This window comes from Cervus elaphus, chromosome 13 (assembly GCF_910594005.1).
Source record: "Cervus elaphus chromosome 13, mCerEla1.1, whole genome shotgun sequence".
NCBI classification, from domain to species: Eukaryota; Metazoa; Chordata; class Mammalia; order Artiodactyla; family Cervidae; genus Cervus; species Cervus elaphus.
This window is the reverse complement of record NC_057827.1, coordinates 34,505,886-34,530,987: the sequence shown is the minus strand read 5'-3', so window position 1 is coordinate 34,530,987 and position 25,102 is coordinate 34,505,886. Positions and strand designations below refer to the sequence as shown.

The window sequence follows — 25,102 nt, the reverse complement described above, 5'->3', positions numbered from 1 at the left end:
GCAATTCATTTGACTAAGCAACTTTATAGAGTACTAAAACAAAACAGTTCTTTAATACTTATCAAGTAAAAAGTCAGTAATAATTTTGTTACAGCTTCTGAAAAACATGGTGAAACTGTAAAGCAGAGAAAATTTTATCAAGCCATCTGTATAGTTTTCTCTTTTATTAAGGAAGAAAAAAATCTTCATGATTCTGCTGAAAGATCATGTCACACTGCAGAGGTAGTCATGGAATGTCTCAGCTCTCCTTCCACTGATGGATCCTTTCTCAGTCTTTCCATGCAGAAGACTATGTAAAGTCCTGTCACACAGCCTGGTTCAATAGTCATAATCGGTTCACTTGTGCCTGATGCAAAAGTTCTCAATTCTGGGTCCCCATTACGTTATATACAAAGTTGTCCTCCATCTAATACATTAAAAACTACCAAAAAAACCTTTAGAGTGTCAAAGCTACAAAACAGATACATATAAAGTTTTTGTCTGAAATATACACCTCCCAAGTTTCCATTTTGCAGAAAAGGCAGAACCTGCAAGTTATATATTGTGAAAGCCAGTTTACAGGTGGCTTTATTTAGATGACCCAAGATGAATCAGTGCCATTATTGTTGTATAGCTGTGAAATAGATCATTATAGTTAAACTCATTACATTTCTTCAATATAAAGTTCCCAGTGACTATGCGATCACATCCAATTTCTCCATTTCCAAAGAAGCCAAATAAAGGAACACTAGGAAAAAACTTTCTAAATGCATCAGCCTCCACATTCTTCTTGGCTCTGTAATACTGAGAGCCCCTGCCGACACATGCAAACATGAAACCAACGGTGTTCTGCTCTGGAATGTTCGCTGCCTTGAGGCGCTGCATTGCAGCGTCCACAGTCTTCTCGTCATTGACATCCTCGTTGAGAAGCACTGTGGCACCCTGGACCTGGTGTCCGCTAAATGACAGTCCAACCACACCAGTGGCATCAATGTCCAGGGGGCTCCTAGGAAATGAAAGTAGAACAGTGGCAACGTGTCATGAAACACAATTCAGATTTATAGTGTAAAAGAAAAGAAAGCACCTCCCAATTCTCACTGGTTGAGAAGTGCTGCCTTAATTTACAGTTAGTCTGAGGTGCTCTCTCCCTGATCAGAGGTAAGGTAGAAAGGGTTAAAAATGAAACTACTGAAATTAATACAATAAAGAACGCAGAAGGCAGATCTATGGAGGATAAAGCAATTATTTCTTCAGTCATAGATACAAAGGGGCAGATGCATCACCACAAAGATTTCTAAAATCCAGCCTGAGCTTTAGAAGAGTACAGAGCATCCTTACCTTACCCTCTTCCTTAAAAAGGAATCTTACAACTTTATTCATATATACAATGCTGAAGCTTTTGGTATTATTTACATCTTCAGTACCTTTTTATCCCCTACCTCAGCTTGTCAAATTTTAAAAGAGGTGTGTTAAATATTCAATCCTGGAGGATAATTTTTAGAACCCATAATTCCAGAGGTTTTAGCTCTCTTCTATTTGGTCCATAAAGAAACAGGTTACACTGCTGTGTCTTATTTATTGCTTTGGGCCAATAATTTAGTTTAATCTGAAGGGAAAAATCATACATTTTCTTTTTGTTTCTACTTACCTGGCATTTTTTTTAAATGAAATATTTTATGGTTACTAAAGAAAATATAAACAGTGTTAATAAAGTTGTAAAGTGTAATATAGTGAACACCCACTGGGGGAAACCAAGTAAGTAGCTTTTTTTATCAGGCTTAGCAACATCTGAGTCTGTGAACAGGCAGGATTCACTGGGTTAGTAAGAAACTAAGACTTAAAAGGCTTAAGCACTAAGTCCCTTAAGGCTGACCAGTGGCAAAGCAAGTTTCTGAGGGGCAGAATGCATCTTCTGAAGTCTGCTGCTGCCCCTTTAACTTCATTACATTTCCTCTTCGGTAGACAATGGCAACAGGTGTCTCCTGCCTAAAAGAATTAGTCATCTTTTTTAGAGGGAGAGGGGTTTATATCTGGACACCATTAAGATGAAGCACTGATATACTCAATGGCTTCCCTTACTCAATGACACAGTGTAAAGACCACATTAATGTGTCACGTAAAAGGTAATGATTGCTGGAGGGTGTATTTCCCCATATTAGGTATAAAGGGTAGATTATATACAGATAGCATGCTAAACTAACTGGCTAGCATCCCAGATGTTACATGTCTGAGTTGGCATTTCAAAGATAAACTGTAAGTTAAATCACCATTGCCCTATCCGTATATAGTTTAAAAGACAATAAAGAAGATTAAGCAAGAGGGGAAATAACCCACAGACAGCTACTGAGAATCAGGTATACTTATGCAGGAAATCCAGTGCTTAGAGTTCAGTGCATCTGGCTTTCCTCCCTTCTTCCTCAAGTTCCAGGGAACTCAGCTTCGCGTCTGCTTTCCCTGACCTGTCGGTGCTGACAACCAGAAGGGAGATTATGACTGGGATGATTTAAATTGCTCTTAAAGATACTGATCTCTAACAGCCTGTCTCCATGTCACTGCTCTAGGGTCCAAATACTAAAAATGAGTACACAAAGAAACAAATAAGGAGGTTTGCAGGAAAGATTTGGTGCCAGAGGGAATGTTTCATTTTCTTCCTTTTGGAAACAGCTGGTATTTATGTCCACTTAATTAGCTGAAACTCAAAATACTACATGCTTTCATTGGAAATGGAAAAGTAGTAATGGTTCAAGATAGAAGAGCAAATATTTTTATCTTTGAAAACAGACGCCTTAGTAATAAAATCAAAGATATATATCATTTTTGAACTTGAAAAAGCCTTTCAAAAGATCTACTTTAGTATTTCCTAAAATGTGTTCCAAGTAATATTGCTTATACATGGAATCTGAAAAAATGGTACAAATGAACTGATTTACAAAACAGAAATAGTCATAGATGTAGAAAACAAACAGGGTTATCAAGGGGGAAGCTGGGGAGTATAAACTGGGAGGCTGGGATTGACATATACACACTACTGTACATAAAATAGGTAAGTATATAGCACAGGGAACCCTGTTCAATACTCTAATGGCCTAAATGGGAAAAGAATCTTGAAAGAGTGGATACATGTATAACTGATTCACTTTGCTGCATACCTGAAACTAACACAACACTGTAAATCAGCTATACTCCAATAAAATTTTTTTTAAAAAATCTAATACAATATTTTAAAAAATGTGTGCTGAATAATACCGGTAGGCCTGCAACAGGTTTCATGTACAAAAGGTTCTGTGGCCAAATGTATTTAAGAACTGCCACAAGTAACAGGATTACCCCTCCCTCTAAAAGATCCAAAGTACTGAGCACAGTACTAGAGGCTCCAAGAAGCTTTACCACAAAGCTGTGCTACTGAACCCCGCATTTCCTTTAGAGGAGAACAGAACCAGAGAGCAAGTGATATGCTGCAGTTTCAGTGACAGAGCCATCAAGGAAACACAATAAACAATGGTGAAAGTCAATTTTAAGGAGAGTGGTGTAAGTCCAACTAAGAATAAACTCTTAAAAGGATAACATATATAAATTTCGTTCTTCAAAGATAAGCAGAATTATGTTGTGTAAGCCCTTCAACCTATGTCTACTGCAAAATGGAATGAACTATTAGCAATCCTTTAAACATGATGTTTTAAAAACCCAAAGTAATGTAAAGCTGAGAACATAACCCATCACATGCAGAAGTCAAAAGCACATCAAACATACTTTTCAGAAGTCAGCGATGCCAGGTTGTCCACCTGGCCTCCAGCCAAGATGACATTCATATCACTGAAAGTGCTGACGACTCGCTGCAGATAGTTACTGGCTCCCACCTTACAGCAGTTATAGCCAAACACAAGGACCACACGAAGCTCAGGGTTATCTAAAAGACCTGCAGAAAAACGAAGAGTGACAATTAAAAATGGGAGTCTTTAAAAAAAATCCTTAGAAAGGAATTGTGAATTATTTTTCAAAATTAAATGTTATTGCTAATGTCTTATATGCCTAATATGCAACTTAGTGCTTAAGCTGTCAAGTCTTCCATTTTTTTAGCAAGCTCTAACCTTTGCTATAATTTTTAACCATTAAGAAAATTAAATGGCTATTTGAAAATAACAGTCAACATTCAACACAAATAAGGAAGTAGCTGTGGAACTGAGCAGCACCCCTTGGTGGGCCTGGGTACGAGCCGTCTCCACTCAGGCCGCCCGCTGGCACGGAAGGGGACGCTGGTGGACAGAACAGTTAGACGCAGGGGGATTTAAGCGTCTGGAGGGGGAGACGGCACAAACCACCTGTAGAGGGTTGAGTGTGATCCCCCCATCACGTTCCCAGGAACGAAGAATGGGACCTAACTTGGGAAAAGGGTCTTTGCAGATGTGATTAAGGATCTTGAGATGCGATCATCGGGATTGTCCAGGTAGGCCCTAAATACTACACAAGTATCCTTACTAGAGAAACAGAGGCAGACAGAAGAGGCAATGTGACCTCAGAAGCAGAGACTGGAATGATGCAACCGTAAGGAATGTCAGTGGCACCAGAAGGAGGAAGAGAAAAGAGATCCCCCCCACCTCCACCCCCGGAGCCACCAGAGGAAGCAGCTCCACCAACACCCTGACTCCAGCCTTCTGGCCTTCTGTACTGTGACAGAATAAATGGTGCTTTAAGCCACTGAAGTTTGTGATAATTTGTTACAGCAGCCTTAGGAAACAAAAACACCATTAAAATACAGGCCTTATCCACATGTTCCAGGAGAGGGAAGGTGGATTAACCATGGGAAACATTCCAAAGCAGGGAAATACTCAATTCTGGAGCACTTCTGGGATATAATTCTGGGATGAAAAGCAGCTACCGCTAGAGGGCAGCATAGTCTGGTCAGGAGGCAGGCAGGACTCACATCCCCCACAAGCTCCCAGGCTTTCCTATGTGCCTCTGGCACCTTGTTCATAGACTATCAGTTTGAAATCTGACAAACTCTGGGACAGGAAAAAAAAAAAAATCAAACACCTGACCCACATTTGAGCATCCACTGTCTCAGCCACATGACTTCCATCTTCATAAACGTTAAGGGTAAAGGTTGCCTGAAATAAAGCTCATTCAAGCAAACTGGGGTGGGGTGGGATGGAGGTGAATGGCCAGTTCCTAACACGAAGTAATGACTTCTCTAGGGAGACTGCCTCTGGTCCATTTCTAATTCTCTCCACAGCACATCACTGATCTGGAGAGTAAGAAGGATATTAGTAAAAACCAGTACTTTCAAGACACCATATACCCCAAACCATTACTAAAGGGATCTTTTTCTCCACACAGACCAGGGCAGCAAATTTGCAGAAAACGTTTCTTTTTTTTTTTTTTCTTCCCAGAATGACTATTTAGAGTCAGAAGAGGCCTGTGGGGTCAACACTGTAGTCTTATTTTACGAATAAGGACTGCTAATCTCAGGAGAGTGACTGGCCCAGGACAACATCTTAGCAGACTAGATCCACATCTCTTGACTCTCAGTTTTCAGTTTTAGAAACCTAAAGACTTCTAATCTCTCCCCTTCCTAAGCTCTAGACTCTTTTACAGTTGCCGACTAGGCACCGCCCCCATTCAGCCAACGCATACCCAGTGCTTTCAATGTCTTCCTCCAGTGGTCTTGTTCTGTAGCCAACCACACAAACACACTAATCTAGAAACCAGACTCACTTCCCTCCACCCAACTTAAAGAACAAGTCCACCTAGCCCAGGCTGTCAAGGCAGACAGGTCTGCATCACGTACCGGAAGGAAGGTTCAAACGCCAAGCCACTCAACACTGAGAGGCCTGAGATACACGAGCCTGGGAAGATGACCACCCAGCTCACTTTGAGGTAAATCCCGGCACCGCCTTCAGTGCTGCCTCCTGGTGAAACAAGGGGGTCCCCTACTCAGTACAAGTGTCTCAGGACTTTCAACTCCCAGAAAGCAGGCGGCCGTCTTCCGAGTTCTGACGTGTGCTGGGCAGACGACACGCTCCACCAGTGCTCTCGGCGCACTGTTCCTTGACACCCGGCGTGAGACAGAAGTCACAGCACGTGCCTGAAGGGCACGTGAGCCAGCCACTCCTGCGGCAGCCCTAAACACGGCGACTGCACACACAGCTAGGGACCAGACCTTGCTGGTGTGGATCCTACCACTGTTACTTTAAGGAATCATAGTGTTCATAGAGTGTTCATAGAGTGACATGGTACGAAACAGCCTGAAAAACTCCACCTACTTACCATAAGGGCATGTGGATGCACTAGAATTTATCACAGTTCTCAGAAGACCAGGTAGAGTTCTGCTTCTGTCCTGGCGCGGCAAACCAGCGCCCCACCTCTAGCAAACACTGACAGTCTGCACCTCTGTACTACCCATGGCCCTGGCAGCACTGTGCCCCTCCTACACGTGCGCCTCAACTCAGAATTCCTCCACTGATGGTTTACATTATCTTTTTTGTAAGCTGCCTTAAATTCATTTTCAAATAAGGCAGAATATAAATTCATTACAGATATGATCAAGCTGGAAGGTTAAAAGGAAAAAACTAAAATCTGGACACCAAGACCAGCATCACATTCAGGAAAGTCAACTATGAAGAACTGTTCCAAAGACTGGCTAGCACTGCCTGCAAAAGCTAGGTCTGTGTGTTCAGATTTCTTTTTAGAGAAACCTCTCCCTGAAGACAGCTCTTTTATGAACCATTTGAAAGTGATATAATCTAAACGCGTGTAGAATATCGACAATTACTTTCAATAGGTACACAACAAGCAAGACAGACTTATTGTATAGCACAAGGAACTATGCCCTGGTAGGTCAGCTGGTAAAGAATCCGCCTGCAATGCGGGAGACCTGGGTTTGATCCCTGGGTTGGGAAGATCCCCTGGAGAAGGGAACGGCTGCCCATGGGAGGCACATGCTGGCATCATGTCAGTGTCAACCATGAATAAGCAACATCAGCTGCTGAACCTCCTTCCCCTCCTCTTCCAATTTGTGCCAGTTCCTTTTTCTTCAATCACCATTAAATTACCTGTTCCCAGATTTCCATCTGTGGTTGACACCATTCTCTTGAGCTTCAGACCCACATATTAACTGTCAAATCAATGTTCCCATCTCAGATTCAACGTGTCCAACCCAGAACTGGTAATTGGACTCTTCTAACCTGTGTCCCCAACCCAGAACTGGGAGCCTGACTCTTCTAACCTCCGTCCCCGTCTATCCCGTCCCTCCGCGTGCCTGCCGTGGCAGAAACCCAGGGGACAACACTGCCCCCATCCTCATTCTCAGCTCCCAACATTCTAATCCCTCACCCCAACCTCCTGATTCCACCTCGAAACTTCACCGTGAATCCATCCATGTCTCTACAACTCCACTTGCCACAACCACAACAGCCCTGATCTCCCTGCATCCTCTCCTGTGTCCCTCCAAACTGATCACACCACAGCCACAGGGGCAGTTTCAGAAGATGTAGCCGGCTGTGTCACTCTCTGCCTAGAGTCCTGGCCTACCGCGGCCCTTATGTCTGTAAAAATCCTCAGATCCTCTACAAGGCAGAGCCGGCCCCAGCCTGCCTCCTGGCTCAACCACACTCCCCCACCTTCCATCTCACCGTTCCCCAGACTCACTGGAATTCCTTCTACTTCATAAATGAGCCAGTGACTGCACAGCGGTCCTGGAGGTGAGCTGCCAGGCCCTTCCTATTTCCTGTCCTTTGATCTATTTTTGTCAATAACCTGCAAAGAAGGCACAATAATTCTACGATCCACTTCCTGACTCCACATGTGAGGGACCCCTGCCCACTCCAGTTCACTCCTCCTCAGGGCTCTGCCCAAATGTCACTTTCCCAAGACCCCAGGGTGGATTAAGTCCCGTGCTTATGTTTCCCAGCACTTCTGTGCGTCTGCTCGGTAACACTCACACATCGGTGTACTGCATTCAAAGTCGGCCTGGCCTGCTGAACCGGGAGCGCCAGGAGGCATCTCCACAGCCCCGCACACGCAGGACTGGCACAGGATCTGCACATGGACAGCTGCCAATAAACCAACACTGGCTTTTACGGAACATGGGTATTTCTGCTTTCACTCCGAAAGAATCAAGTGCTGGCCCATCTACACGTGTATATCTATATATTTTTTTCATTCCAGAGACTATTTTTTAACATGGGGTGGATACCATACAGATCTTAGAACAACCTGTGCCTCTTTAGGGCTTCACTTGTGGTTCAATCAGTAAGGAATCTGCCTGCAATGCAGGAAACTGGAGTTCGATCCTGGGTGGGGAAGACCCCCTGGAGAAGGAAATGGCAATCCACTCCAGTATTCTTGCCTGGGAAATACCATGGATTAAGGAACCTGGCGGCTTATAGTCCATGGGGTCACGAGAGTCGGACACAACTTAGCGACCAAACCACCACCACGCTTCTTTTAAAAAACATGCCATTTTGGTAAGTTCTTCAAAAAGAACGTAACCAGGGTGTGTGGCCGTGTGTATGTGTGTGTATATTATATACATGTGTATTTATATATATAAATATACATCCCAGTACATATGGGATGCTGGGTACTAGGATGCTGGGTCTGATTTTGACACACCCTATATAAAAGGTCTAGAAGGAATATAATATCTCATGCGAGGTCCCTGCCCACAGAGACACTGCCCATCTCGCAGGAGGCTGAGGGGGCTTTGTTTATTCACCACAGGCTTTCCACACACCACTTTCTACTCAGAGCAGCCAAGTCAGCAATGCAGGGGAAGACAGAACACAGCCCGGGCGCCAAATCTGGCCCCCTGCCTTTGCATATAAAGTTTTATTGGAACAAAGCTGACTTTTTGCGTACTGTCTACAGCTGCTTCTGTGCTCCAATGGCAGAGTTGAATAGATGCCTAGGCTGTATGACTGGCTAAGCCTGAAACAGTCACTATCTGGCCTTTAGAGAAGGTGTGCTGAGCCTGTGGGACACTTCCAGGAACGGGGTGGGGTGCCTTCCACGGTCACAGAACATGACTGATGAGCTGCTCCGGGTGTCTGGCTCAGAGGTGCAGGCTGGGACTCTGTGGAGAAGGTATGCCCACATCACAGCCTCCAACCCCTCCCTCCCTGCCCACCTCAAATGCCTCCATCTTCTTGTCCACGTACAAGGCAACAGTCCAAACTGAGGAATAGAAAATAGTAATGGGAAAGAATAGAGATTATCATCTCAATCTAGGTAAAGCCTCACTTTCCAGAAGGTCATGAATAGGATGAAAACAATGCCTTGGAATAAGTCAAAACTGTTGACAGCAAAGAGTTCAGGGAAAGGACACCAGTAAAACCACTTCACAGAGCAGAAAAATGTGGGACTCTTTTTCCTGTCTGTTTTCTGATTCCTATACTTAGAGCCACAATGCAAGCAAGGTCTAAAACAAATCAAATAACTATTTGATCATAAAACAGAGGTTACTCCCCGCTCAAGATTTTCAGTCTTTCTTATAAATGGACAAAACTAGGCTTCTAGCTTCAAGCAGTGCTACCAGGAAGACCTCAACCATGGATCCCCAGGCTGCTTTAAAACAGAAGAGAACATGCCCAGGAGGCACCATACTCACTTCTGGACAAAAAAAGAGACAGCACAGAAGAAGAAACCATATGACCTTCAGCAAAAGCACCAAGTCAAAGGCCAAACAAGTTCCTCTAACAAGTTCACCCCGATCAGTTCACCTGCAGAGGTAGGTAAACGGCCTTAACACTGCTTTGCTTGAATAGTTAGTTTAATGCTTACTACATTAAATTAAGCTTTCTCATTAGAGCTTAGAAACTGAGCCAACCCTTTTTATCAACTCTCATGCATGACCTGTCTACATCAGCAAGTTTCCTGCCTGGTATTTCCTAGTAAACCTTTGTCTGATAGACTTTGCTTTAACTTACACTATTTCTAAAACTTATCAAATTCATCACACATTTCTTTCTAATTAGTCGATATTGAACTAACCTGTACGTTCTAGTTTTTTTTTAAACAAATGATTACTATCACAAAAGAGAAATAAAACCTTAAACTTTTCAACTTCAAAAACAAAATAGGACAAAATGTTAAGAAAATAAGAGGAAGAAATCCTTCAAAATTCAGAATTAAATACAAGTTAGTTTATTATCAATGGTGTATTTGTGGAAAATTCATCTCTGGTTCTCTCAGGTTTTAATGTAAGTAAAATAATTTAAAAAGTGGATTTATTCTATCAAAAATATTGCACCAGCCTCTGTTAATCAGTAGTTTGAATTATCCATATCTGCAGTAACTTGTACTTGATTCTGACTCTCTCAGGAACAAACAAAATCAATCAACAATATGGGCAATTAGTGGTAAATGTAACAACTTACCCACTTCAGTGAGTTGATGCCTTTCTAGTATTAATTTCTTTGGATCCTTAATAAAATGAAAGGGCTTTATTTTTATTCCTTCAATTTGAGGAAATAATAGAGCAAAACCAGATTCTCCAATTTCTATTTCCTGAGGTCGATTGCTACGTGATCCTATTGGTGTCACTAGGAAAAAAGTTAAACCATTTTGTGAACAAATACAATGAAGACAGAAGTTTCACCTCATGTAAATTACCCAGCCACACCTACAGCTTAGTCTACCAACACAATCAATAGATAACAGGCCACCACCCAAGTAAAAGTTCCTCAGCTTTCACATTTTTAGGAGTATAAGGTCATGATGCCTACAATTTACTTTCAAACTGTTTAGAAACAAATGTTTTCATAAACACAGGAAAAGCACATGTTTTTCACAATGGTGATCTAGATGAAGGTATATGGGTGTTTATTGTACTATTCTATTATTCTTCCACCTTTTCTATATATTTGAAGTTTTTCTAAATAAAAAGTTGGGGAGGTAGTAATTACAACTTCACAGCAATTCTACTTGAAAAAAATTTATCACCAATGGCTGTTTTAGAAATAGTCACTAATTGTAGCCTAAGAAAAAGGAACCCAATCAGCTGTCGTGGTGGAAGTGTTGTTGTGACATGTGTGGAACTGGCTCAGAGAAACCACTCAGCTGCAGGGGAACAAGAATCAAGAGCAGGGTGAGGAGTGGGTCCAAGGAAACACAAGATGACAGGTCCCAAATAAGGGAGTTGGAATGATACTCCCTCCCAACATCAAGATCACCTGGGAACTTAGGGGGAAAGATGTGCAAGGCTCTGAGCATGAGAGGAAGGCTTCAGGTAGACTGCTTACCCCTCACTATGGGGTCACGGAGGCAAGAGTGTCGCACAAGAGTGCCTGCCCTCTCTTGTCCCTGACCCCCAACTCAAATTTTAGAGTTTCTATTGGTCATGCTTTGAGGAAGTCACAGCGGGCAGCGGGGAGAGGCCCAACAAAATTATGTAACAACTCAAAGTTGTTTCTATAGAGGCATTTGATAATAACTAATAATGGATAACTAGATCACTCATTTAAGGAAAAATTAAGAGTGAAAAGAAAATCAGTCACTGCCATCATTTTTTCAATCCAATGAGAAACAAACTTTGTGATGAAGGGGCTGATATAATAATACAGGGGTAGGAGCTAATTGCAGGCGAGATGAAACAGTCCCCATCAACCATTTACTTACCCTTACTTGCCTGTAAACACTTGAAATCTTTTGTACTTCCTTGCACAGGACTTAATATACAATCAAAAGTCTTTCAGTGAAGATTAAAAATGCCAATTATGGAGTACTACTGAGTGCAACAAAGGATCATAGCTAACATTTACTCACTGCTTACTGTGTATCTCTATTCTAAATACTGCATGTGTGCAATTCACTGACTCCTCAAACTCTCCGCAAAAGGTACTGTCAATCACCCCCATGTCAGTCAGGGGGAAACTGAAGCTCCATGAGATCAGCGAACTCACTCAAAGTCATGAAGACACTAGAGTGGTACACTAGAGTGGGATTTCCACCCAGGGATTGGAACCACTGCACCATGATGGCCTCAACAGGCTCTCACTCCCCCACTAGCTAGAGAACAGAGTCAAAAATAATTACAGCAGCAAAAATTCACCAGGAGCAAACCTAGAAAAAGAAAACTTCATGCTATAAGCTTCAAATAGTGGCAGCCAAGGAGAGAAAGAGAAGTATCTGAGGAAGGTCGAAGGCAGCTCCTGATCCAGGCCAACCTCACCTCCACCCACCAGAAACAGTTCTGGCTAAAGTGCCAGAACTGAGAATTCTCACTAATACTTTCTAATTTGTAGAGAGGAGGAATGAGATCTTTGTCTTCCTCTGAATGGCTACTGGAAAGATATGAATTATTAATACATGTGGCTTATATGGACAATGCTGAGATTTGAAATATTAACCACAATAACATAAGGAACATGAATGTAAGTCAATATAACTTGAAGGTATGTAAGACCAACTTTACTGTACTTTGGATGGCCAAAAACATAAATCTGCTTTAAGCTACAAATAACCCACCGATCCATAGGACCCCATATGAATGAAAGGCAGGAAATCAAGTTGGTATTCTCTCACCTACAATTCCTGGGGTCACAATCCCAAGGACTTGGCATTGTTTTGGGAAGAGCTTCTCAAGGGCAAACGCTGCTTCCATAGTAGTTCTTTTCCTGGCTGCAGTAATACAGAAGAAGATTATCCAGGTCATCCATTTAAGGTCAAATTTGATGAGGAAAATAAAAGCAAATATTAAATAAAGTTTAAGTCACTTTATACTAGAACACATTACAAGGACATCTAAAAGCTTTGATTGAAAACAAAAGTAGTATTTTGTTGTTGTTATGAGTCCCTGTTTTATATGTTATATTCTAAATTTGACCTTCAGCATTGCCAGTTTGCCCCTTCTCCACTTGTTCACACACTGCTTTTGCCTCAATGACATCAGCAGTAGCAGCTGAATTTCAGATTTACTATTCTTTCTGTTAAGCTGATACGAAATCATGACTTTTCTACAGCAGAGTCATCTGGAATCAAGTCACACAATGATAATCCACTAAGTCGTAACTCTGGGGGCCAGTGTGCCCATCATGGGACATGGTCTGCTTCTTCCCTTAGCAAGCCAAGAAGAATGCACAGTACTGACAGAGAACTTTGGCAAATAGTCATCCAACAGAATAAAGGGCTTGAATAGCCAAAGACAAACATTCTGTTTTAATAGTAAAAGACAAATGCCTGCACACGCAAGTATTTCAAAATGAGAAAACACCTTTCCAAAGAACTTGTGTCAACTGTACCACAAGGTTTACAGTCTCTGGATAGAATCTCTCAATCTTGAGATTGCAAGGTTTGCAATCTCTGAAGCAAACGGTTCCTCAAAAGTTCAAAGACACTGTATTCAGGCATTCTTCAGGGAGCAGGCCCACAGCCTCAGAAAGTCAGTAACTCTCAGGATGAAAACAGCACTTATCTCCAAACAGAGGTACATAAGGAAGCAAAAGAATCCAAAACTTTTTCCTTTGATACTCACCTCTCTTATGGCCACGACACTCCTCCAGATTAATGAAATTTTCTGAATCAGCCATGTAAAGAACTGTCTGTGGTAATATATGGACATTCTGCAAAGAAAAAAGAAAACAAAACAATTTGATCACACAAATCTACAAATGCTTTTGTGGAGCCCTAAAGTTCTGCCCTGACCCGAACTGCTGTGGCCCTACCTTTCTTTAGGTGTTCTGAGTCCATCTACTCATTCATTTTTCACTTATGCTCTTTCATTTTCAGTTCATTCATTTGTTGAACATATATTATTTCTTCAGGTCACATTCATTCCAGCCTGACTGAAGAAGTTCATTTTCACAATAATTTAAGCTCTTAGACAAAAACATTACACACCAGCAAAAGATCCCACTGGCTTTATATGAACAGGTATCACAGCAACGGAAACATCTCAGCAACAGAGGAAAGGTATACAGACTTGTATCACTCCTCTTTTCTTTGCCAAATTAAATAATCCAGGCCTTCATTTCTGGCTTGCTAACTAGTTTCCTACAGGAATCTATCTCTCACCATTATCTGGACAAGCTCACTTCTGTATTTATTCTTCTGCAGCTTTCTTCCTTTTGCTGAAGATTCTCCTTAGAAAGAGCTAAGTGCCACACTCTTCATAAAACCTTTTCCTAGACTTCCTAAGGACATCTGACCTCATATATGACATCCCTGACATCCCAGTCATTCTTACTTGTGCCTTACCTCTTACAAGGGACAGCTGTAAGCCCTTACAACCTTGGCTTATTCAGACTCATATTTTCCACCAAAATACATATAGCAGACAAGTGGCAAAGCAGCTCAACTAAATGAAAAAGGTGTACATAGTTTTCCTCCTAAGCTGGTTACTTTCAAAAATTTTTACTATCAAAATAGAAGGAAGAAGATAGCATTCAGTGAAGCCTCAATAGGAGTTAAATGAAAAAGAAATGGTAATCTGGGAAAGTTAAGTTGTTTTGGAGTAGATTCCATATAGACAAACTCATGAAAGATACTGAGACAATGATGACCCTGTAGTGGCCTCAGGGCTGAATAATAAACTATGGATATAGTTTCCATGGTCCACAAGGCATCTTCAAGGAATATAATTTAGGGAGGAGGGGGCAAGATAACAGTAATAAGACCTTCAGCCCACATCCTACTGCAGACACTCCAAATTTACAATTATTTACAGAGAAACTGCTGATGGGAACAACCTCAAGACTAATGGAAAAAAATTTCCACCACTGAAGACATACAGCAGGAATCACCATGAGGAGGCAGAAGGGGGAAAGTGGAGATACAGTATAGCGTAGACCACACCCTGAACAGGCAACCTAGAAATGTGAGGCTAATCACAACTGCAGAGGCTGTCCCCAAGGAGTAAGGGATCTGAGCCCCACATTGGACCCCCAGCCCATCAGTCCTACAACCAGGAAGATGAGGCGCCAGAACATCTGGCTTTGAAGGCCAGGAGGGCTTGTGGACAGAAGAGCCAGAGGGCTGGAGGAAGCAGAGACTCTATTCACAAAGGGTGCACACAAAATCCCATATGCTGAGTCCAAGCTCAGAGGCAGTAATTTGAAAGGAGCCTCGGTCAGATCTTGGAGAGCCTCCTGGAAAAGCAAGAGGCAACTGGGACCCCCCCTAGGGACAGAGATGCCAGCAGCAGCCATTCTGGGGAGCTTGTTCTACCAGGAGGACCCTGATGCCGCTAGCACCTCTGTGGAGTCCTTCCTCTAGCCTATTAGTGCCATGGGCTTACCTACCTACCAGCCCTGGTCCTCCCTCGGCCACAAAGCCAACTTCACTGGACCCCAACCCCACCCGCCAGCAGCTGGCAGCCTCCACATGAGCTCCTGGCAGCCAGCGGGGCTTGGGGGCCAGCCCTGCCTACCAGGACACCCACAGCGGTCAGCTCTGCCACAAGAGACGAGCCCTTGCAGCCCACATTAGGGGTACTCCTAAAGGACACGGCTCTGGTGATCAGGGAGAACTGTGCTCCTGGACCCCCTAGGACATCTCCTGCTTCTCCAAGATCAGGAAGCATAACTGACCTACCTGATTTATAAAGAAATAAAAACAGAAAATCAGGAAAAATGACAGAGGAGTATGTTCCAGACGAAGGAACAAAACAAAATCCCAGAGGGAGAACTAAGTGAAATGAGATAAGCAATCTACCTGATGGAGTTTGAGGCAGTGATCGTAAAGATGCTCAATGAACTCAGGAAAAGAATGAACACAGTGAGAAGCTTAACAGTGAGTTATAAAGAACCAGATCTGAGAAATACAGCAGCTGAGATAAATTTAGCTACACTAGAAGGAATCAACAGTTGATCAGACGATACAGAGAAATGGATGAGTGAAGTGAAAGAGTAATAGAAACAACTCAAGCTGAAAAAAAAAAGAAAAAAATCTTAAGTAACAGTAGTTTAAAAAATCTCTGCGATAACATCAAGAGTACTAACATTCATATTATAGGAATCCCAGAAGTTGAGGAGAGAGAAGGTGACAAGAGAAGTTACTAGAAGAATAATAGCTAAAAACTTCCTTAACCTGGGAAAGGAATATCCAGATCCAGAAAGCACAGATCCCAAACAAGAAGAACTCAGAGAAGTCCATACCAAGGCACACTATAATTCAAATGGCAAAACTTAAAGATAAAGCAAGACTCTTAAAAGCAGCAAGAGAAAAACAACTAGTTATGTACAAGGGAACTCCCATAACACGGTCAGTTGACTTTTCAGCAAAAGTTTTGCAGGGCAGAAGGAAGCAGCAAAATATGTTCAATGTGATGAAAGGAAAAAACCCACAATCAGGAATAGTCTATTCGGCAAGGCTATCATTCAGATTTGAAAGAGCAATAAAGAGTTTCACCGACAAGCAAAACATGAGTTCAGCACCTCTAAGTAGACTTTACGAGAAATATTTAAGAAACTTCTCTAAACAGAAAAGAAAAACACCTCATCTGGAAATATAAAAATCTAGGAGGAAAGTTAAAAGACAAAAGTATAGTAAAATCATCAATATCCACAAAAAGTTGTTAAGGGATACAGAAACCAAAAAAAGGCAAATATGATGTCAAAAACAAGAAAGGGTGGGGGTGGATGCAGGTTTGTTTGAATGTGTTCAAACTTAAGAATCACCACCTTAAAATAATCACACACACACAGAGAACAAAGGAATCCAAACTTAACACTAAAGATAGTCATGAAATCACAAGGGAAGCAAGCAAAAGAAGGAAAAAAAGAATTAAAAAACAATCAGAAAACAGTAAACAGGAACAAGTACATACTTAATCTGTTATTACTTTCCATGTAAATGAACTAAATGCTCCAATCAAAAGGCACAGACTGGCCGAATGGGTAAAAAAAATAAGACCCATATATATGCTGTCTACAAGAAACTCACTTCAGATCTAAAGACACACACAGATAGTAAGGGGATGGAAAAAAAAGTGTTCCATGGAAATGAATATGAAAAGCAAGATAGGTAGCACTACTTTGAAAAAAAGTTTGACCCAACAAGATATGACAGTTGTAAATATATATGCACCCAAAAAGAGAACACCTAAATACATAAAGAAAACAGAAACAAAGGGAGAAAGTGCCAGTAACACAATAATAGTGGGGAACTTTAACACCCCACTTATATCAATTAACAGATTATCCAGAGAGAAAATCAACAGCAAACACTGGCCTTGAACAATACATTAGGACACACAGACTCAATAGATATATAGAACAGTCCATCCAAAACCAGCAGAATACACATTATTTTCAAGTGTACATGGAACTTTCTCAAGGATGGATAAAATGCTAGGCCACAGAACAAGTCTCAATAAATTTAAGAAGTCAGAAATCATATCAAGAATCTTTTCTGACCACAACACTATGAGACTAGAAATTAACCACAAAAAAAAAACAAAAAAAACCCAAAGCACTGGTAGGCCAAACCATATGCAACGAAGTAACCAATGGGCAACTGAGGAAATCAAAAACCTGGTGACAAAAGAAAATGTAAACACAACCCAAAACCTGTGGAATGCAGCAAAAATGATTCTAAGAGATAAGTGTATAGCAATGCAAGCCTACCTCAGAATACAAGAAAAATCACAATTTAAAAACCTAATCCAACTCCTAAATGAACTAGAAAAAGAACACACAAAAAACCCAAAGTTAGTAGAAGAAATCATTAAGCTCAGAGCAGAAATAAATGAAATAAAGACAGTAAAACAGTAAAAAAAGGTCAAAGAAACTAAGAGCTGGTTCTGTGAAAAGATAAAACTTACAAAACCTTTAGCCAGACTCATCAAGCAAAAGAGCCCAAATCGATAAAACAAAACGAACAAGGAGATATTACAACTGATACCAGAGAAATACAAAAGATTCAAAGAGATTACTATGAACAATTATACACCAACAAGATAAACACCTAGAAGAAAGGGATAAACTTCTAACAACATACAATCTCCCAAGAGTGAATCAGAAAGAAACAGAAAATATGAACAAACCAACTACTGACAATGAAACTGAATCAGTAATTTTAAAACTCCCAACAGACAAAAGTTCAGGACCATAGAGCTTCACGGGTGAATTCTATACCAATCATTTAGAGTTAACACATATCCTACACAAATTATTCCCTAAAAATGAAGAGGAAGAACTGCTTCCAAACTCATTCTTATGACATATACTCTGTACCAAAACCAGATAAAGACACCACAAAAAAGGAAAATTACAAGCCAGTATCTCTGATGAACAAAGATTCAAAACTCCTTTAAAAAAAATCAGCACATCAAATTCAATAATACTTTAATAAAAGAGTCATGCACATGATCAAGTGGAATTTATCCCAGGGATGCAAGGATAGTTCAATATATGCAAATCAGTCCATGGAATATACCACATTAACAAAATGAAGAATAAATACCTGATCATCTCAATAAATGAGGAAAAAGTTTTGACAATATTCAGTATCTATTTATGAAAATAACTGCACAAACTGGAGATAGAACACACATCTACATAATAAAGATCATATAGGACAAAAATCACAGCTAAAATCATACTCCATAGTGCAAAGCTGAAAGAAAACATTTCATAAGATAAGGAAAAAGACAAAGATGCCCACTCTTGCCACTTACTCTCAACATAGTGTTGCAAATTCTAGCCATGGCAATCAGACAAGAAAAAGAAACAAAAGGATACAAATTTGGAAGGAAGAAGTAAAACTGTCATTATTTGCAGATAACACAATACTTCATATAGAAAACCCTAAAGACACTACCAAAAAACTATTACAGTTATTAAATGAATTCAGTAAAGTTGCAGGATCCAAAATTAATATATAGAAATTTGTTGTGTTTCTATACACTAACAATGAACTATCAGAAAGAGAAAGAAAGAGATAATCCCATCTACATTAAAAAAAAAAAAAAAAAAAAACTAGGAATAAAATAACCAAGAGATAAAGGACCTACACTCAGGAAATCTTAAGACACTGATGAAAGAAACTGAAGGTGACACAAATGGAACAATATACTGTGGTCATCAACTGGAAGAATATTGTGAAAATAACCATATACCCCAATGTAATCTACACGTTCAATGCAATCCCTACTAAAATATCAATGGCATTTTCACAAAACCACAACAAATAATCCTAAAATTTATTTTGATTACTGTAATATAGTTTGAAATCATGGAACATGATACCTCTACCCTCGCTCTTTTTTCTCAAGGTTGTTTTGGCTATTCAGGGTCTTTTGTGTTTCCATACAAATTTTAGAGGCTAAAATCAGAACTATCATATGACCAGCAATTCCACCTCTGGGTACTTTTCTGAAGGAAAAAAAAAAAATACTAATTTGATAAGATACATGCACTGCAGCATTATTTACAATAGCCAAGATAAGGAAGCAACCTAAGTACTCACAAATACATGAATGGATAAAAATCTGGTACACTTATACCTAGACAGCATATTAAAAAGCAGAGATACCACTTTGCCAGCAAAGATCTGTATAGTCAAAGCTATGGTTTTTCGGGTAGTCATGTATGGATGTGAGGACTGAACCATAACGAAGGCTGAGTGCAGAAAAATTGATGGTTTCGAATTGTGGTGCTGGAGAAGTCCAAGTTCCTTGCACTGCAGAGATCAAACCAATCATTCCTAAAGGAAATTAACCCTGAAGATTCACTGGAAGGACTGATGCTGAAGCTGAATCTACAACACTTTGGTCACCTGATGTGCAGAGCCTATTCACCAGAAAAGATCCTGATGCTGGGAAAGACTGAAGGCAAAAGAAGGGAGCAGCAGAGGATGAGTTGGTTAGACAGCATCACCGCCTCGATGGACTGCATCTGAGCAAACACCAGGAGACAGTGAAGGGCAGGGGAGCCTGCTGTGCAGTAGTCAACGGGGTCACAAAGAGTCAGACACATGTTAGTGACTGAACAACAACAAACAACATTACTTACATGATGGAATAGTATTTAGTCATTAAAAAAATATATATATGTAATCTTGCTGTTTGTGACAACATGGATGGACCGAGAGGGCATAAGGCTAAGTAAAGTAAGTCAGACAGAGAAAGGCAAATATATGATTTCACTTATGTGTGGAATCTTAAAAAACAAAACAAATGAACAAACAACAAATCAGAAAGAGTCATAGACACAGAGAATAAAGAGGCAGTTGTCACTGGAGAGAGAAGTTGGGGGATGAGTAAAACAGGTAAGGGAGATTAAGAGGTACAACCTCCCTGTTACAAAATAAATGAGTCCTGGGGTTGAAATGTACAGTATGGGGAATATGACCGGTATTATAACTTTGCATGGTGACAGGTGATAGCTAAACATATAATGATCATTTTGTAGTGTACAGAAATACTGTATCACTATGTTGTGCATCTGAAACTTAGTGTAAATCGCAGTGTAAATCAATTATACTTAAAACTTAAATAATTTAATGAACAAAACCAGACACACAAATACAAATGTATTTTAGTTGCCAACATTTAAAACTCCCACAGAATATTTACATAAAATGTAGATTTCTTTTGAAAAAGTAGACACTCTGGCAATACTTATTAGACACCATTTTCCCTGACGGAGGCCAAGCAGAAGCAAGCGCGACCTGGTCTGCCTCACCCTACCACTCTCCAGGATGTTACACCGAGTCGCCCAACCCACCTGAGTTAGTAACCCACCTGACTAACTCTGGAGTCATCTGAGTTTGTGATGCCCAGTGTAGTGAGTACAGGGGAGAGAACTCAAGAGATGTGAGATTTAGGTGAGACTCTGCCATAAATCAGCAGAATAACCCTTGGTGCTTAGGCCCTGCATTTCTTATTCTTAAAGTCTGGAAGTCTAGACCCGATTCTGGTACACCCTGAGAAGCAACTGCTCAATTTTCATTCCCAAGTCTCACTAAAGAAGTGACAATGGCAATCCTCAACATGAAATGTTCCCAAAGCACAACAGAAGACAACTAGAACCTCATTTAAAAACATTCCAAATGACAAGATGTTTTATAAAAATTTTAGTGGATTTTAAAATATTTATAGTTAAAAAGCTAAATCAACTTTCTTTATGGCTGTAAGGTATCATGTCTACTAGATAACTTGGCAAACACAAAAAAACCCCAGCATGAATGATTTAGATAAGATTACATTTTTGTCTCCACACTAGTATTCTACAATGTATAAATATCTTTAAGGGTATTAGTAGATGAATTTCAGTAATGATATTAATAAAGAATAATAATTTCAATTATTAAAAATATTATATTCCTGGTACTGAAGGTAAACCTACATGTGTTACCTTTTCATTATTTAATTCTTACAACAATTCTGTAAGAGTGTAAATAGTATCATTTTGTTTTCACTTTACAGGCTCAGAGAGTTTATGTAACATTTTCAAAGTCACACAGCTATTTTATATATATATGTATATATAAATATATATAAACATGTATATGTGCCAAAGCTGGGTTCACAACTAAGTCTGCCTAGCTTTAACAGCCATTACAAATCATAAACTTTTAAAGTTAAATAGAAACAATACCTGCAGTGGTAAAAACTTGAAGAAAAGAAAAATAGAAAAGTTTTTATAAATACCACCACCACACACACACACACACATATTTCTACCCCCAAAAGAAACTTTTGCTAGCATTTTGGCTTATTTCTTTTCTATTTTCCATTTTTGCTTTTAATAACTTATATTAAATGTATAATTTTAAATAGGACTGGGGGTCGAAATATTTGGGTTTAAGTATTAGCTATTGGCATTTTCATGTGACAATAAGCAATAGAGACCCTTCAGAACCCATCCCTGCAAAACCATGTGACAAGGGAAGGAGGTAATAGGAAGGTTCTAAATAGCATTTTCATAATAGTGAAAATCTGGATACATAAAGTGCCCAATCCTAAAAGATGATGCTGTTAAAGTGCTGCACTCAATATGCCAGCAAATTTAGAAAACCCAGCAATGGCCACAGGACTGGAAAAGGTCAGTTTTCATTCCAATCCCAAAGAAAGGCAATGCCAAAGAATGCTCAAACTACTGCACAATTGCACTCATCTCACATGCGAGTAAAGTAATGCTCAAAATTCTCCAAGCCAGGCTTCAACAGTATGTGAACCGTGAACTTCCAGATGTTCAAGCTAGGTTTAGAAAAGGCAGAGGAACCAGAGATCAAATTGCCAACATCCACTGGATCATCGAAAAAGCAAGAGAGTTCCAGAAAAACATCTACTCCTGCTTTATTGACTATGCCAAAGCCTTTGACTGTGTTGATCACAACAAACTGGAAAATACTTAAAGAGATGGGAATACCAGACCACCTGACCTGCCTGAGAAATCTGTATGCAGGTCAGGAAGCAACAGTTAGACCAGACAAGGAACAACAGACGGGTTCCAGATTGGGAAAGGAGTACATCAAGGCTGTTATATTGTCACCCTGCTTATTTAACTTACATGCCAAGTATATCATGAGAAATGCTTGGCTGGGTGAAGCACAAGCTGGAATCAAGATTGACGGGAGAAATATCAATAACCTCAGATATGCAGATGACACCACACTTATGGCAGAAAGTGAAGAAGAATTAAAGAGCCTCTTGATGAAACTGAAAGAGGAGAGTGAAAAAGTTGGTTTAAAACTCAACACTCAGGAAACCAAGATCATGGCATCTGGTCCCATCACTTCATGGCAAACAGATGCGGAAACAATGGAAACAGTGACAGACTTCATTTTTTTGGACTACAAGATCACTGCAGATGGTGACTGCAGCCATGAAATTAAAAGACACTTGCTCCTTGGAAGAAAAGCTATGACCAACCTAGACAGCATATTAAAAAGCAGAGACATTACTCTGCAACAAAGGTTGCAAAAAACAAAGGTCTGTCTAGTGAAAGCTATGGTTTTTCCAGTGGTCATGTATGGATGTAAGAGTTGGACTATAAAGGAAGCTGAGAGCTTAAGAATTGATGCTTTTGAACTGTGGTGTTGGAGAAAACTCTTGAGAAGCTCTTGGACTCCAAGGAGATCAAACCAGTCAATCCTGAAGGAAATGAGTCCTGAATATTCATTGGAAGAACTGATGCTGAAGCTGAAACTCCAATACTTTGGCCACCTGATGTGAACAACTGAGTCATTGGAAAAGACCCTGATGCTGGGAAAGATTGAAGGTGGGAGGAAAAGGGGGTGACAGAGGATGAGATGGTTTGTTGGCATCGCCGACTCAATGGACATGAGTTTGAGCAAGCTCCGGGAGCTGGTGATGGACAGGGAGGCCTGGAGTGTTGCAGTCCACGGGGTCGCAAAAAGTCGGACATGACTGAGCAACAGAACTGAACTGAAAACGCCCAATATGTGAAGAATTGTCAAAGAAACCATGGCACATCCTTACAATGCCTGTGTGCAAGCTAAGTCGCTTCAGTCGTGTCCGACTCTTGCGACCCCGTAGACTGTAGGCCGCCAGTCTATCCATGGGATTCTCCAGGCAATAAGTGGAGTGAGCAGTTGCCATTTCCTCCTCGAAGGGATCTTCCCAACCCAGGGATCGAATCCAGGTCTCCCGCATTGTAGGCGGTCTACTTACCCTCTGAGCCACCAGGGAAGTCAGGCCATATACGAATTGTTTTAAAATATTTAGTTCTCAACGACTGATCCACCAATCTTGCAAAGGACTGTACGCGACACCCCTCACTTACCTCAAGCTCTTCAGCTACCACGCGGACCAGGCAATGCTGCGCCAGATGGCAGGGATCCGCTGAGAGCGCGGAGATCCAGGTCACATTCCGATGGGTCCGCAACACTCTGCGCACACACTCCCTCCATAAGCGGCACACGCTGGGGACGCACACGCACAAAGGACTGTAAACGGACGTTCACTTCTCTTTCTCCCGCAGCTCTTTACAGACCTCCCTCCGCTCCCCACCACACATAACCTCTACAGCAGGAGATTGCTAAGGGATCCCGAGTCCCTGGGACGGCAAGACGTCTGGCACCGGTTCGGAGTCAGAGCTGGGGGCGGAGAAAACCTTAGGGGGAAACTGGCTCCTCTGGGAAGGGTCCCCGGGAGCACTACAGCAGGTAGTGCTGGGGTACGGGAGCGCCACCAGGGGACAGGGGTTCCGGAGCCGGGGTCAGCCCTGGGTCCCGACGGTATCCGCCCACCCGCCAGCCCAGCAAGCCCGAGGCAAGTCCCGAGGTCAGCTTCCCGCCTCCTCTGTCCTCACCCGGCCACCCGCAGCAACGCCTTAGCGGGCAGGAAGGTGACGACACGCTCCACCACCTCCGCTAGGTTACTCAGCACGAAGGTGCTTCGCGGATCTGCGGAGGAGGAGCCGCAGCAATCGCCACCGCCGCCCACCCGCTCCATGCCTCACCAACCCCACCGGGAAACAGTACGGAGGCTCGGAGGGAGCGGCTTAGACAGGGCCCTCGGCGCACTGAGCAGGCGCGCGCTCCACTTCCGGCCGATACGGGGAGGCGGAACCGCTGCGGGGAAGTCCACGTGACTGCAGGCTAATACGTTTCCGGCGCTGGCCTTGGATGGCAGGCAGGTGTTTGGGAGGGGAGCTTGGTGGACTTAATAGGCCATGGGGTAGCAGAGTCGGACAGGGCTGAGCAGCTAAGCAGAGCGCACACACAGTCACGCGTCCTGTAATTCTCCTGGGACTTTCCCGGAGGCATCACGCAGTCCAACCAGATCCACCTCATTCTGTGCCGCTCACTGCACTTGTAGGCGTATTTCCAAGTATTCATGAATTTCATGAATTCACGTATTTCATGAATTCTTGGGAGTCAGACTAGCGAGTGTTGTATCGGTCTTTACAGTACCAATTTTTTTTTACAGTTAACAAGAGCATGAGTCTGATTTTTGAGCGGATAGTATATGCTTTTAAAAGTGTGGAAAATCAATACCTTTATTCAACATCGTGTAGCCCTAAAGTTCTGAACCTGTAAATCGGCTTACAGAGTATCTACCACTGCTGTGAAAGCACGCCCCAAACAGCACTAGTTCCCTGCCTATAGCATCAGATTCACTTGGGAAATACTCCGCTTGGCGCGTTCTCGGTCCCCACCCCAGGCTTACTATGTGGGCTGGGGCCCAGCAGTTGGAATTTTAGCTTTACTGTGATTTAAA

General features: G+C 41.6%; 1 protein-coding gene across 1 annotated transcript; it reads right to left on the bottom strand.

Annotated features, from left to right (window-relative positions):
• Window positions 1-149: 149 nt before the first annotated feature.
• Window positions 150-24,425, bottom strand: FBXO22 (F-box protein 22). Its single transcript, XM_043921851.1, has 7 exons — window positions 24,192-24,425; window positions 23,664-23,802; window positions 13,448-13,535; window positions 12,499-12,594; window positions 10,353-10,517; window positions 3,730-3,895; window positions 150-985 (listed from the first exon to the last, which is right to left on the bottom strand). Exons 1-7 carry the CDS (start codon window positions 24,332-24,334, stop codon window positions 568-570), a joined length of 1,215 nt encoding a protein of 404 aa, XP_043777786.1. The 5' UTR covers window positions 24,335-24,425; the 3' UTR covers window positions 150-567.
• Between the last annotated feature and the right edge of the window lie 677 nt (window positions 24,426-25,102).

What these genes read in the sequence shown, in the direction of transcription:
- FBXO22 (XM_043921851.1), bottom strand. Translation starts at nt 24,334, where the DNA reads ATGGAGCGGGTGGGCGGCGGTGGCGATTGCTGCGGCTCCTCCTCCGCA. An exon ending in TGTGACCCCAGGAATTGTAG is followed by an intron (nt 10,518 to 12,498) that starts GTGAGAGAATAC and finishes CTTTTTTCCTAG; the next exon opens with TGACACCAATAGGATCACGT. An exon ending in GCATCGCTGACTTCTGAAAA is followed by an intron (nt 986 to 3,729) that starts GTATGTTTGATG and finishes TTCATTTCCTAG; the next exon opens with GAGCCCCCTGGACATTGATG.